This window comes from Triticum aestivum, chromosome 5A (genome assembly GCF_018294505.1).
Source record: "Triticum aestivum cultivar Chinese Spring chromosome 5A, IWGSC CS RefSeq v2.1, whole genome shotgun sequence".
NCBI lineage: Eukaryota > Viridiplantae > Streptophyta > Magnoliopsida > Poales > Poaceae > Triticum > Triticum aestivum.
Window position 1 is genome coordinate 534,929,343 of NC_057806.1, and position 16,506 is coordinate 534,945,848.

General features: G+C 44.5%; 1 protein-coding gene across 1 annotated transcript; it reads right to left on the bottom strand.

Moving 5' to 3' along the window:
• Positions 1-9,494: 9,494 nt before the first annotated feature.
• On the bottom strand, positions 9,495-12,968 carry LOC123107516 (succinate dehydrogenase subunit 8A, mitochondrial). Its single transcript, XM_044529498.1, has 2 exons — positions 12,736-12,968; positions 9,495-9,951 (listed from the first exon to the last, which is right to left on the bottom strand). Exons 1-2 carry the CDS (start codon positions 12,832-12,834, stop codon positions 9,871-9,873), a joined length of 180 nt encoding a protein of 59 aa, XP_044385433.1. The 5' UTR covers positions 12,835-12,968; the 3' UTR covers positions 9,495-9,870.
• Between the last annotated feature and the right edge of the window lie 3,538 nt (positions 12,969-16,506).

Genomic DNA, 16,506 nt, shown 5'->3' on the forward strand with positions numbered 1-16,506 from the left:
CATTCGCCGGGCGAACGCTACCGCGGCCGACGCCCTCCTCCTGCAGCAGCAGCTGGCGGCGGGCGAGCTCGAGGAGCCGTGGCGTCTAGCCGACGGCCTGCTTCTCCACGGGCGCCGCGTCTTCGTTCCGGACCACGACGATCTTCGTCAGCAGGTGCTGCGTCTCGCCCACTCGGCGGGCCATGAGGGCGTGCAGAAGATGCTACATCGCATCCGCGCCGACTTCTACATTCCAGGTGATCGTGCCCTGGTCCGCGACTAGGTACGGTCTTGTGTGACGTGCCAGCGCAACAAAACGGAGACCCTGCGACCAGCTGGTATGCTTCAGCCCTTGGAGGTCCCGTCTCAGGTTTGGGCGGACATCTCCATGGACTTCATCGAGGGCCTTCCCAAGGTGGGCGGCAAGTCCGTCATTCTCACGGTGGTCGACCGCTTCTCCAAGTATGCTCATTTCATCGCCCTTGGCCATCCATATTCAGCGGCATCTGTCGCGCGGCCTTCTTCGATGGCATTGTCCGTCTCCACGGGTTCCCTTCGATCGTCAGTGATCGAGATCCTGTGTTCACGGGTCATGTATGGCGCGACCTCTTCCGACTGGCAGGCGTGAAGCTCCGCCTGAGTACCGTCTTCCACCCTCAGACAGACGGCCAGTCGGAGATCGTTAACAAGGTGATTGCCATGTATTTGCGTTGTGTTACAGGTGATCGCCCTCGCGCATGGGTGGACTGGCTCTCGTGGGCGGAGTACTGCTACAACACCTCTTACCACTCCGCCCTCTGTGCTACGCCCTTTGAGGTGGTGTATGGCCGGCCGCCCCCGCCGATTCTGCCAGTTGATCCAGCCTCGGCACGGACCGAGGCAGCCGGGGCGCTTTTGAGGAGCCGTGATGAGATGCTCGCGGAGGTCCAGCAACGACTCCTCCAGGCCCAGCAGTTGGCCAAACGATACTATGATGGCCACCATCGTGAGGCGGAGTTCGCGGTGGGTGATTGGGTCTGGCTGCGTCTACTTCATCGCTCTACGCAGTCGTTGGACCCCCGCGCGAGGAAGAAGCTCGGTCCTCGCTATGCCGGTCCCTTTGCTATCCTGGAACGCATTGGCAAAGTGGCGTACGTCTTCAGCTTCCGGCAGGTGCACGGATCCATGATGTCTTCCATGTCGGGCTGCTCAAGCCTTTCCACGGCGATCCACCCGTGGCACCACCGGCGCTTCCGCCGCTCGCAGACGGGCGTCTCCTTCCTGCACCAGAGAAGGCGCTGAAGGCTCAGCTGCGTCGAGGCTCCTGGTACGTGTTGATTCGGTGGGCTGGACTACCAGAGGAGGATGCTACTTGGGAGCAACGCGAGGAGTTCCGCTAGCACTACCCCGACTTTCAGCTCGAGGACGAACTGTTTGCGCAGGCGGGGAGAGATGTTATGACCGGCCAGGTCTATGGCCGCCGGGTGCCCACTGGGCAGGCTTAAGGCCCAAGTTATCTTAGTTTATTTTCAGATTATGATTATATATACAAGTTGTAAGACTATTTTGAGGATTAAGCAATAAGACTATTCTATTGCCCGGCTCCTAGAGGAGCCGGAACCCTAAACCCTAGCCCTCTCTCTCTCCTGCGCCGCCGCCACCCAGCCGCAAGGACGGCGCCTCGCCGCCGGCCGCCGCGCTCTAGCCCACGCCCCGCTCCCTCCTTTCCCTACCACCTACGATCTAGAGGAGCCCGAACCCTAGCTCCTAACAACTACTCAATCCCGGTCAATTTAAACCTTGACTCCGTTTGGTGCACCAGGAAAATAACGATCCCGGCCGAGATCACTCTCCACAGTCAATGACCACCCGGGTCCATATGTCATATTCTTCTTCCATCTCCCAATCTGTATCTCTCTCAGCAGCCAATGCTCGTCGTGTAGCCATCAACTACCCGTTTGTTCCAGGAGAACTGGAGAAGTGATTTGTATACGTGTGTGAGCAGAATCATTCAAGGCTTTGTACGGGTTGAGGGAAGACGAGGTCCTAAGATGTCATGTTGCCAGCGTCCGTGGCCTCGCCAGCGAGCTCCCATTCGCCACGGCTAGTCGGCTACGACAACGGCTGGCTCTATGGTGGGCCCCTAGTCCTACTCGAGTTGTGGGCCACGATCCCTGCAGCATCGAGGATGACGGCCGGAGGAATACGGAACGTGGAGCTCGTACACAATCTGAAGCTAGCTCGATCCTTGATTATGTCCAAGCAAGATGCGCACGTACACGACGTAAGCCGCCCCTGCCTTGATCGATTCTTTGCTGAAAACAAACAAGCAACGCATGCACCCAAGACGTAGTGTGCGCCGACAGCATAGGAGTACTAGCAAGTCCAGCTCGTCCAAGTCGCCGGCGAGGCCAACGCGCCCGGCGTACTCGAGGACGGCCCTGATGCGCGCATCACGAACAAGATTCATGATTTGGACCGACTGACTCGCATGCTGCTGCTGGAGCAGGACGACGCCATGTCCGTGTAGCTGCACCTTTGCTCGCTCTGGGCGCGCTGGGCGAGAGCCGCGCACCGCGGCGGGGGGTGGGGCGAGGCGGACGGAGGTCGGAGGGGAGGCCGCGTGCAACCGACGCAGACAAAGGAGGGACGCATAAGCGACCACAAGCTGGGAGGTGACGGCATCTATCGTGTTCGTCATGCTCGCGCCGAGGTGAAGGCGTGAAGCCGCAGGTCAGAGATCTCTTAAAAAAATCAACGGGTGCGCCACATGAAAGGTTTCTAGGGCACAGTCGAGCTCGGGTCCCAACATTCTACATGCGCAGCTCCACGCGCTGGCCCGGCCGTGCTCGCCGTACATGCTATCCAGTATCCAGGAAGAATATGAACGCTAGGAGAGAGAAGAGGAGATTGAGGAAAAAGATATATTATAACATGTAGGTCCGCGTGGTAAGTGAGAGAAATAACCGAACCCGGTCGGGATTGTCCTTCCAAACAAGTATAGGATTACTCTAGGGTTTAGATTGACCGGGATCAAGAAGTATAGGGTACCAACTTCAGGGATTTAAATCGTGAGGGTTTATTTGCGTCGTGCTTTACAATCTTAAGGTTCAAAACAGACTTCACTCTTATCAGATTGATCGGGCCATCGGGGTCGCACGGATGGAACCACCGCGTGTTTTCCGTTGCGTGTGACGCCTATCAAGTGGGTCGACATCTTCCATTGGCCTCCGGTTTTGTTGGGACATGTGAAGCCTGCGTTTCACCACGCGATGCCCATGGACTGGCTTCTAGTAGCAAGCAAGTCATGCGTCTGACTCATCGGTGGACACGAAGGACCAGAAAGGAAAATGAGACCAGAGCAAAATGCTGGGACCATCTAGCTAGCTAGCTAGAGAGAGAGATAGAGCTCGGTGTTTGATTAGGGCCATTTGGTTCACTGGTTCTGCACGCTCAATCTACGCACCAAAGTTAGTATAAAATTAAGTCATTTGTTTTAAAATGGAGGGAGTAGCATTTTAATTGATACTCCATATAGCACATCACACCTTTCCGTGGTTTACTTACACATATATTGTTCGCTGTCCATTTTTCCATCAATATTTAGCTCCATTTCTTCTTTTATTCTTTTTTTTCGCAAAGCAAATAACCACTCCCTCAACTCCATAATGTATTGCGTATAGATTTTAGAAGTCAAAATTTGCAAACTTTGGCCAACAATTTCTCAACGCTTTCATTCAATTATTTAATACTATACATCATGCTTTCTAATTTTTAAGGATTTACAACTAATTGAGGTGTTGAATTTAGAATTGGGTCACCCGATTTTGATTGGGTCAACATTGTCCCAAGGAGCTCTCTCATTCATCTCTTTTAATTTCATATGTTCTCTAATTTTGAAACTCTTTCATGCAATTGAGGTATTCAAGTATAGATTTGGTATACGATTTTGACCGAGCCAACGATTTTTCAAATCAATCATCAGCATTCGGCCTATAAAAACACACCAATTCCGTGCACCCTCCCACCACCTAGAAAGAAGAAGTGTCATCATGTGATATTGTATCATCAATAGAGTACCGACGCAGAAATTTTCCGAAATAAATATACGCTAGTTAGCGGATAACACAGAACCACACCACGAAAGGCCTATCACATCACCATTTTATATATAACTAGGACAATGCCCGTGCGTTGCTACAGGACCATATGAATAAAGGCATTGATCAATATTGTGTGCCCTATATTTTTATTGCCAAACCTTGAGTCACTTGCAAGCTGCTACAAAATGAATTTTGTGTCAGCTGATGCATCTTGTATGTCTGCAATGAATTCAATACTCATCTGAATTTCTTTGTTTCTGGAAAGAGAACTCATAAATTGGACATCATTGACACCAGCAGCGAAAGATTGGCTCACCATTCTTCAGCAATCCCTCCATTATGTGAATATCCTGTAGCGATGTAGAGATATGGAGATTAAACACATTGCCTCACGCCGCTTCAGATATGATTCCCATGATGAGAGCTCCCTATGCTTGCCATTTGATCATAAAGCCTAAGTTTGAAATGATCAGCGCCATTGATGTTTGAGTCCTATAGCACCTTGCAATCCCTCAAATATTTTGTTGTATCTCGTATCCTAATTATGCTATGTGACTTATCCCAAATAGCATGGCGTGGTAAGCTTGTGGAGTGCACGCTTATTCTATCTCATTCCACTACATCTTCGACTTACCTGGCCACCGTGGTAGCTCCTCTCTCTCCTCTCTCTCCTCTCTTTTGCTGCTCCATGTTCTGATCAATCATACAAATACCTAAAAGCATAAAAAGAAGGGAAAATCATATCAGCAGTATTACTTCAAAAAAAAAACTATACATATATATCAATATTACCGTAGCCGGTGTAGAAAGAAAATTAGAACTGATCACTTGGGGTTAAGCTGATCAAATGAATGTATGAGATGAGTATAGGAGCAACCTTTTACCTAGCGCTTTGTATTATGGCAGGTTAGCACTTTATAAGACAGTCTAAACTACAGAATGACACCCAGGTGACCCAGCCTTGCTCGCATTTGTGCACGCTTCTATTACCAATGGAATAAAAGCCAAATTGTCGACCGCCTTTACTGAAACATGCCACTACTTCTGCAAATACTTTCGCTGCATATATACTGATGGGACCATCTCAGGCACCTGTCGTCCAGAGCGTCATGATGGAGACAACGTCAGAGAGGAGGAATGTCAATAATACTCAAGCAACAAGTACTTGTATTATGTTGTGCAGCTATCAGTATACAAAGTTATGTTTTCTCTGTTCTTAACACAATTACGCGAAGAAAAAGAACAGACTTAACTTCTATGCATGTGGGTGTGCGGATAAACTAACCAAATCATAATATGTATTTTTACAAAAAAAAACCGCTTATTGCTGAATCTTATCATAGATCTAAGCACATCACAAATCCTTCCATCCAAGTGTGAATTTCATTTGTTCAATAAGAAGGAGAACACACCTTACTTGCATTCAATATGTGTAAAAAAATAAAACAAATATCACACGCACACCTTTGTAATATAACTGTGAACTGGCTGGGACATCTAAATAGATAAGAGCAATTGAAAAGGAGAAGAGCACACCTTACTTGCATTCAATTAGTGTAAAAAACATCACAAATATCACACGCTCACCTTTGTAATGCAAGTATGAACTGGCTGGGACATCTAAATATATATAAAGGACCCTCAATACCAGACAATCTTATAGTTAATTGCATAAACAAATTGGTATAGCTAGACTGAACAAATTGGACACAAATTTGCAGTGGTAAAAGGCACAAAAACATGTGAAATAAGATTAGCCTTTTCATCAACTGCATATGTTTCCACATGCTTGCGCCGCAACCTCTGAAACTGGTTAAGGCCGTATGAAAAAAGTTAGATGAACTACTCTAGTCATAACATTGACCGGACAAAAGGTTCTGAAAATTTATTATGTGTGCCGTGTGAGAATAATCTATTTGACCTGCCTCATCGTCTACCAAATGTTAGAATGATAGAAGATTCAATTTATTAAACCATTGCAGCCCGTGCATCAAACCTCTGAAAATGCGTAAAGCAGTCATACCTGCGCGTCAGTGAACTCGTCAATCCGCTTCATGATTCACCAGGTCCTCCATCAACACCTCGTCTTCCAGTCATCACCTATCATCTAGTCAACCCCGGTGGATGTCTGGAGGCCCCGAACCGCCTCTCATGTCTCACGCCTCAGATTCCCAAGTGCCTCTGACACATGCGTGCCCCTCGACAGCGGTGGAGGTTGCCTCGGCGTGTGCCTCGGTGTGGTGCCCGGGAGGGAGCGGTGGGAGGACTGTCATGGTCGGCGGTGAAGTATGACACCTAACATTGCTCTCTAAACTGAATTAAAAGTAAATGAATAACCATCCACTTTATGGTATCCCACCTTGAAAAAATTGTTGTTTACAGCTAAACCTTTTACGCGGGAATAAAAATAATACACACATACAAATTACTTTCTCTTCCATCGCGAAGCATGTTCTATAATAAATGGCTACTACCTGCACTATGTGAATCGACAAACCATGATGCACACAAATCTCATAACCGGCAGTTGACAAAAGCAATCACCAAATAACCTTCTGCTCGCCAAACACATTTGGAGCATGAAATTTCTGACCTCATGGACGCGCCATGGAGAAGAGTAAGTTCATAAAATACTCCTACCTAAATATAAAATCAGAAATTTGATCAACAAAACGGGCATGGAGAAAAATATATCAACAACTGTCAAAAGGCATGACCTACAGTGGATAGACTGAGGTCTCGGCAGTGCACAGATCCGCCCAGTAAAGAACATATCCAAAGAGTTCATAAATAGAAAAGACACAATTCGATGTTCAGTACCAAAACAAAATACGTCACTGTATCATAAACTCCGTACCTCCAAATCCTGTGCTCTGCACCTCTTATACTTGTAAACAACTGAACAAATCAACATGTATAGAAATATCATATTGATGTACAATCTCAATAACCTAAACCTGAAAAAAATATTAAGTCAGTACATGGACCAAATCAACTTTGTGACTGGTTTTAAGGTTGCAATTGAACACTTGCAGACATGGACGACCCAAATCAACCTTGGCTAATCAATCAACAATTGATTTGAACATACGGAGAAGAATCAACCTTCTTGTGATGCTTCATGAAAAAACAATATCATTTCCCAATCAATGAACAAACATGTGAAACCACTTTTGATCAGAACATATGAGCTAGCCTATCGGAAACAATTAATTAAATGGTCTACTACTTCAGATGCTGAAGAATGAAATCACGCTAAGAACAAATAAGGGGGAGGTAGAAGCCCACGTCGTCATTGGAGAGGCGGTCCGCTGTGAGTTTGGGCTGTGTTGCCCTCTCCTTCCTCTTCCTCTTCCCATGCGGCCGACCAAACCGGGACAACATGGAGAACGACACCCACGGCGGGGACATGACCCAGCAGGCGGAACCAGTAGTTCTCGTGGAGGTGCCGGAGACATGTGAAGGTGGCGCCGAAGGTGCTCGGATCTGGCCGATGTGAGGGTCCATTGCGGCTGCGCAGTTGAGTCCTTGGTCCGCGTCCGGGAGGGCCGCAGATGAGGTCGTCGGGGCGGCGGGCTGCAGCGATCGGTGGAGGAGCACGCGTGGGCGAGCGCGAGCGCGAGGTGGTGCCGAGGATGGCGATCGGCGGCCGAGGACCAGAGGGGCGGGTGGGGTTGGAACCCTACATAGTGTGTTTGTTGTGTGACGTGAGAGATGTGGGCTTTGTGGGGCTTGGCCCATGTGCGGCTGCGCGGGACGAGCGACGAGGGACGACGATGCCGAGCGACGTAAGATGGGAAACGGAACCTTGCGTTTCTTTTAGATAGTAGAGAAAACACTCAATCATCTTCCCCACTGGCGGAACTAAATATCCCATCATTTCCAAAAGATAAAGGGGTATTAGTTTTTGGAAAGTCAAATTTCTTAAACTTGGACCAAGTTCAGAGCAAAAAAATAGTGACATCCACAATAACAACAACAAAGCCTTTAGTCCGAAACAAATTGGGGCAGGCTAGAGGTGAAACCTATAAGATCTCGCGACCAACTCATGGTTTTGGCACATGGATAGCAAGCTTTCACGCACACATGTCCATGGCTAATTTTTTGGTGATGAATACGAAACAATAAACTATGGAAATTCATTTCATGATGAATCTAATTATTACCGGTTTGATATTATGAATTTTGATATATTTCCGCTACAAATTTGATCCAACTTAAAGGTTTGACTTTTCAAAAAAAGCAATGCACCTTATATTTTAAAACAGAATGAGTATTTAAAAAAAATAAACAACAGCAACAACGGTGCAAAGCGCGTCCAAGCCTTCTGGTATGCACTATATTATGGAACGGAGGCAGTCTTGGTGGAGTACTGCTCAAGATTAAGTGAACCTGGCCGGTTTGCATATATTTTTTTTACAATAAAAGCCGAAAAGTCAAGTCCTTGCAGTTTTTTTTTGTCCTCGCAGATGCTCCAAGATAAGTGAACCCGGCCGGTCTCCACACAGTGAATCCTCGTGGCACGAAGCAGTTTCAACTCCACAAGAGATTTGTACGATGCGGACAGGTGATCGATCGACGGAGCACATTATCTTTTGGATATACGTAGTATATACCTTGGCGTGGAGCGCGGGCAGGAGTAGGATAATGATAGAAATTCTCTCGTGTGTATTCAGCAGTAGTATTCCCACTGCAACCAGGCAGGGTTTGGTTTGTACCCCTGGCCAAGCAACCGGGCAGGAGCAAATTGGCGCCCGATCCGGATCCATTCAGAGCTATCAATGGCTTTTCTTTTCGAAAAGGCCTCTGTCAACAGCTTTATTTTATTAACAAAAAAATACATCATGGATCTTTGGATGAGCACCGGCGATGGATGGATCCCGGCGACTTGACGCTCCGTCGCGTCGGCCGCACGGCGAAGACCCGGCCAGGTCCACGGCCAGATCAGATGGGAGCGTGCCACCGTGGGATGCATGCATGGATCCAACGACTAGTAGATTAGATTAGTAATCATTCTAAAAAGGCCGTGCTTGCTTATCCTCCGCCGCAAGCGAGACCTGTTCACAAAGATCACGGCAATGATTCGCAACGCAACAAACAAATCAGATTCAGATGCAGACGATGCGGTTAGATTCTGGTACTCCTAGAAGAATATGAAGTCTTGGCTGCTGGGGTCGTCTCTGAGCCTGAGGCGGCAAGTTCCGACCAATTCCAGGCGGATTTTAAAATGTTAGCAGGGCCTGTTTGTTTTCCCTTTCTTGATATGGTTGTTGGGGCCTGTTGGGATGTGTGTAATTATTACTCCCTTTATTTTAAAATAGATGACTCAACTTTATACTAATTTTGAGTCATTTATTTTAGAACGGAGGGAGTACTGTATACCAAGAGTTTGAGTTTATAAATCCCAAAAAAGATACTGAAGCTCTCCAGAAATAAAAACATCACTGCCCAGTATCCAAACAGCCAAGTGGATTTCAACTGGATCCCACGGTGTTTATTATTCACACATATCCGAAACAGTGATCAAATCCAAAATGGGACAAAGATTGTTCGCTGACAAGGACAAAAAAATTGTTGCGAAGACAACGTTTCGAGCCACTTGGCAAGCCGGAAAGCGAAGCTCATCAGGCCGTACCAAGTTCCACATCATGTCGAGCAAAGACTATTGGATTCGATGAGGACACCAGACCACACCATGTTTAAAGCACGGCAAACAAGGATTATTGGACCAAGACGACGCCTTCACGGATGCGGATATATGATGAAATGCTCGTTTCTTCGTCTCCGCGGCGCTTTCTTTCATGGTCCATCAGTTGGCGCTGGCCATGGTGGCCCTGTCCTGCCGCCTCAGCCTATCGCCTTCGCGGCACAGGTAGTCCTGAAACTTTTCCTGCGAGATTGGAGCGGATGGTCAGTACAGGAAGGGGAAGCACGGAGATCAACGATAACTGCGTATACGAGAAAAATTCGACCAAAGGTGGAACGAGAACATATATAGCATGTGCGATTGCTAGCCTTTTTAAATTGGCCATTCTAGAAGACCCACCAAACCAGTTAACTATCAGAACATATATAGCAGGTGCGATTGTTATCCTTCCAATTGGTTCAGCGTGTGAGACACCACGATTAACTATCAGAACAGTAAACTAACTAACACACTACATGTGGACATGTGGTCCATTAACTAAAGCTTGCATTTCGAATCTGGTTCAAGTGTCCCTGTCAACCACAAGGAACGCATTGATAACCTAACAGGAAAGGCTTGACAGCAAAGTTAATGTTGATGTTGCCTAGCAGAACATGACCATAATATACTAACACTACCGGTTGCATTCCAGGATTCATCCGAGTAAAGTAATCATGGGTCCATTCGTCTGGAAGCGTACCCCCAACCTCAGAATGACAACGCATCCTACCCAAAAAATTCCTCAGTGCGTCATCTCGGTTATTTACCTAAATATACCTCTCAACCAGTCTCCATCTTCCTTGTGCTGTGCTGTGCTACTGCTAGCATCTTTACAACTCACACATAATGAACCTTCTTTTGTAGAACCATCACCAGAGGAACTTTTTGGCTAATCCTCAAAGCTCACAGAGTCATCGTGCACAATCAAACAATGTATAAGCATGTTTATAAGGGTAAAAAAAGTGTTAGCAGATGTAATTAAATAAAAACAAATGGCGGAAGTGTATGGCTTTGCTTTGACAGGAGAAAAGAAAAACACATAATTGGTTCCCTTCACTTTCATCCAAGGTTTACTTTACCCATCCTACTTTTGGACTGGCAAATAGTAGATTTTTAAGGGCCAAAGAAGATGATGTACAGGTACAACTCAGTCCAATTTTCAACTTTGGGTGCAATTTAGCATGTGTCAGTTATAGGATGGTGCAAGAAGCTGACTTAGCAATACTACCTGAAGATTATATGAAGTTATCATTAGCAAATTTTCATTTCTGAGACCCATTCCCTGACGATTATCTGAAGTTTATATCACAGTGAACAGAAGATTTACCTGATGGGTATATCTAAGGGCCAAAAATATACTATACATAAAAAGGTCCATTAAGGGAAGTAACACAAAAGTGATGATGTCCCTGTAACCATAGCCCCAATCCCGCAACAACAACATACCAAACAAATTTCTTAGTGCACCACCTCTGCTATTTACCTAAGCAAACTTCTCAATCAGGTTCTATCATCCCAGTACATACCATCTCTACAACTCAGACAAAATGAACATTACTTTTACTTTTTTTGGGTAATGAGTCTAATGAACAATAATTTTAGAACCTCAGAATTGAACCTTTTAGCTATCTGCAAATCTTACCATGCACAATAAAAACGTATAAATGTTTAAGGCCCAAAAAGGTAATGATAAGAGATTAAGTAAAAAAAAAGAAGGGTTGAAGCATATGCTTAGCTTTCGAAGGAGAAACAAATGCGCCTCCACTTTCATCCAATATGTAAAGGAAAAAAAAAGGGTGATATAAAAGCTCACACCCGGTTCATAGTTTTGGGTGGAATGTGGCATTTGCCAGGGAGAGGCAGAAGCATTATACCAGGATGCCTCTCCTTCATTGGCCCATCATTTTAAAATTAACGATATCCTACCATTTCTCTGTTTCGAATCCATATAAACTGTCTGTATGTGGATCCTAGTCAACTCCATATAGCACTAAAAGAGCTCCAATAATAAGCATGGAAAGAACCTAACAAGGAGTAAAGCTTGTGTGTGTTCTACATCTACAAGACATCCAAAGTTATGCTTATATACTTGTCGGAGATAAGAATGCAATACAAAGGCATTCAACTCGACATTCGAAGTCCATATGGACAAGGCCAGCAGATTATCAACTTTTGGCCAACTCTTATGAGAAAGACCAACTGATTTGCGCCATAATATCATGCAAAGATTGTTAGTTATTAACCCCCCAGCAACACGCGCAAAAATGTCCATTCCGTGATCCGTGTAGGCAGAGTCTGGTAGGTTCATACTCATTGAAAATTAATACCAAAGCATCTAAGAGCCAAAAGAATCACATATAAAAGGTTAATTCGAGGGAACGATTATGATAAAAAAACATGATGACATAGGTTCCTCTACACTCTTGATCTGTCGCTGATTGTGCAATCAAGTCGCATATTACTCAACTAATGCTACGCTTGCAGGAAAACTTCAACATTTCTTCAGTTTTATCAACTCGACCCTTGAACTAATGGTACGCTTGCAGGAAAACTTCAACATTTCTTCAGTTTTATCAACTGGGTCCTCGACTTTGAAAAGAGCCTCTCGTTCCAGCTATTCTAAATTCTGCACTGAATGATTCCATGTCGGATGATATGCCATTGGAAAACACAAAATCGTTTTATACTAGTTACATCGACTCCCTTTCTACCTGACATCTTACTACCTGGTGCTATCACAACGGCTAACCATTTAGTCCGTGCTTGGGGCCAACACGCGCGAAGCCTCCGTTTCCGTTCGGGGCGGAGGAATCCCAATAGGACCATGGATGGGTCGCTCTACGTTGGCGCCGAATTCAATCAAGAACGGACGATTCGGATGAAAACATAAAGATCTCAACAATAAATTGACAGTGAAGCGTCGCCTAGATTGGGTACGGACGGATCCCTACAGTTTATGCCCAACGAGGAGATGGCGAGAGAAGGCACCTTGCCGCCAGAGAGGGAGACGACGGCGAGCCCTGCGGCGGCGGCACCGCCCCAGATCGCCACCGTCGACGAGAGCAGCGACCAGCTCCGGTAGATCATCCCGCCGCCTTCACAACTCCAGATTGCAGGAGGCCTAATCTTTTCCTTTTTCGAGACAAGATTGCAGGAGGCCTAATAATGGCGGCTGGGCACGAAGCCATTCAGGCTCACAGCCCACCACTCCGTATTTTCTGCCTCGGCCACATCTCTTGTTCGGAGTTTCACGGCCCGCATAGATGAGCTCTATCTAAGAGGGAAATATCCTATTTGACCATGGGAGCTATATCTCGCATTAAGCGACACGGATTGTTCTCTCGCTCAAACGTCTGGAGTAATCGGCCCGGCCCATATGCACATTATGCACATATAAAGAATAGAAAAATTAGCAGTCTGGTCATCAGCACATACAAAGAATAGAAAAATTAGAAGGAAAAATTGGGGTGAGCGGGAATTCGATACCACGTCGCTTCCCCAGCGCGACGAGCTCCTAGCCACCGCACAATTGTTGTGTTCGTGGACACTGAGGAGGCGCGGACTACTTGAGGTACAGAGTTTTTTTATTTCTCCACCTTTTTCTTATTTCTTGTTACTTTCTCCGTTCATGGTTACAGAGGAGGCGCGGACTACTTGATACATAGTCAATTTTTTCGTTTCTTTTCTTTTCTTTTTTATTCTTCAATTTTTTTTTCATTTTTCTATTTTACTTTTCCTTTTGTTTATTTTGATTCTTTTTTCGGTTTTCTTTGTTATTTTGGTTATTATTCTACATTTTTCGTATACATCAACAACAATTTTGTAATACACGTCCAACATTTTATCAAAACAAATTAAATATTTTTGTAACACATGGTCAACATTTTTTCTATACACATTTTTCAACATTTTCAAAATGCTTTATTAACATTTTCCAATTCAAGATTAACATTTATTGAATATATAATTAAATTTTTTGTATACATTTTAAAAAATTTAAATACTTGATTGAAAATTTTCAAAAAAAAATGTTGAACTTTTTCTAAAATGCATGGTCAACATTTTTTCTATACACATTTAACACTTTCGAAACGCTTGATTAACATTTTGCAAACACTTGTTCAACATTTTTTTAAATCCTTGTTTAACATTTTTATATACGTGCTCAATTTTTTAATCATTTTTTAACACATGGTCAAGCTTTGTTCTATACACATTTAACATTTTCCAAATACTTGATAAACATTTTTCAAATATTGTTCAACATTTTTTTTCCAATCCTTGATTAACATTTTTATATACATGATCAACATTTTTCTCTACACATTTAACATTATCCAAATGCTTGATAAACATTTTTCAAATACTTTCCTACAATTTTCAAATACTTATAAAAAAATTCAAACACTTGTTCAATATTTTTACAAATGTTTGTTGTAGAGTGTTTGTAATATATGTATTTAGAAGATGGACTCGCTGAAGGCGAGACATAGGGGTGCCCTTATTTGACTCGCTTTGCGCCAGAAACTCAAAATGTTGTTGATTCACACAAAGTAAACTAAATGGGTGGCACATCCAACGTTTCGAAGTGTTTGTAAGATGGTTCCTCTTTTGGGAACCAGTCCAGGTTTTTCCGTTTTGGGAACTTTTTAGAAGGTTCCTGAACCAGGTTTGTTCTCCCCTTATTTTCTAGGGTTTTAATATTTATTTTCTTCTTTTTCCCCATAACTTTACAAATTTCAGAAAATGTTTAAGATCTTCAAAACTTGTTTGCTTTTACAAAACTTGTTAAGAATTTCAAAAAATCTCTCACATTTGAAAAATCATTTGCATTTTCATGAAAATGTACAATATTTCGAAATTGTTCGTTTTTTGAAAAAAAATTATCAGATTTTTTAAAATCCCATTTTCCAAAAAGTGTTCAACTTTTATATTTTTAATTAAAAAATATCCTCATTTTCAGAAAAGTCAAGTTTGAAATCTTCAAAAATAGTTTGAAACTTTCAAAAAATATTCACAAATTCAAATTTTGTGATACAATAACTCTACTACTATAAAATCAGTCGGTACAGTAATCCATACTACGTAATGAAGGAAATATGCCCTAGAGTCAATAATAAAGTTGTTATTTATATTTTCTTATATCATGATAAATGTTTATTATTCATGCTAGAATTGTATTAACCAGAAACTTAGTACATGTGTGAATACATAGACAAATAGAGTGTCACTAGTATGCCTCTACTTGACTAGTTCGTTGAATCAATGATGGTTACGTTTCCTAACCATAGACATGAGTTGTCATTTGATTAACAGGATCACATCATTAGAGAATGATGTGATTGACTTGACCCATCCATTAGCTTAGCACGATGATCGTTTAGTTTGTTGCTATTGCTTTCTCCATAACTTATGCATGTTCTTATGACTATGAGATCATGCAACTCCTGAATACCGGAGGAACACTTAGTGTGCTATCAAACGTCACAACGTAACTAGGTGACTATAAAGATGCTCTACAGGTGTCTCCGATGGTGTTTGTTGAGTTGGCATAGATCGAGATTAGGATTTGTCACTCCGAGTATCAGAGAGGTATCTCTGAGCCCTCTCGGTAATGCACATCACTATAAGCCTTGCAAGCAATGTATGTAGCATTACGGAACGAGTAAAGAGACTTGCCGGTAACGAGATTGAACTAGGTATTGAGATACCGACGATTGGATCTCGGGCAAGTAACATACCGATGACAAAGGAAACAACGTATGTTGTTATACGGTTTGACCCATAAAGATCTTCGTAGAATATGTAAGAACCAATATGAGCATCCAGGTCCCGCTATTAGTTATTGACCGGAGATGAGTCTCGGTAATGTCTACATAGTTCTTGAACCCGTAGGGTCCGCATGTTTAATGTTCGGTGACGATTGGTATTATGAGTTTATGTGTTTTGATGTATCGAAGGTAGTTCGGAGTCCCGGATATGATCACGGGCATGACGAAGAGTCTTGAAATGGTCGAGACATAAAGATCGATATATTGGAAGCCTATGTTTGGATACCGGAATGGTTCCGGATGAGTTCGGGCATTTACCAGAGTGCCGGGAGGTTACCGAAACCCCCCGGGGAGTATATGGGCCTTATTGGGCCTTAGTGGAATAGAGGAGAGGAAGGGAAAAGGTGGAGGGTGCGCCCCCTAGCCCAATCCGAATTGGGTGGGGGGCTGACCCCCCTTCCTTCCCTCTCTCTTCCCCTTCCTTCTCTCCTACTCCTACTACTTGGAAAGGGGGGAATCCTACTCCCGGTGGGAGTAGGACTCCCCAGGGAGCGCCATAGAGAGGGACGGCCCTTTCCCTCCTCCACTCCTTCACAAGTTGATCATTGTTTTAGCCGTGTGCGGTGCCCCTCCACCATAATCCACCCGATCATATCGTCGTAGTGCTTAGGCGAAGCCCTGCGCCGGTAGCTTCATCATCACCGTCATCACGCCGTCGTGCTGACAAAGCTCCCCCTCGACACTCAGCTGGATCAAGAGTTCGTGGGACGTCACCGAGCTGAAAGTGTGCAGACCGCGAAGGTGCCGTACTTTCGGTACTAGGATCGGTTGGATCGTGAAGATGTACGACTACATCAACCGCGTTGTCATAACTCTTCCACTTTCGGTCTACAAGGGCACGTAGACAACACTCTCCCTCTTGTTGCTATGCATCACCTAGATGGATCTTGCGTGTGCGTAGGATTTTTTTGAAATTACTGCGTTCCCC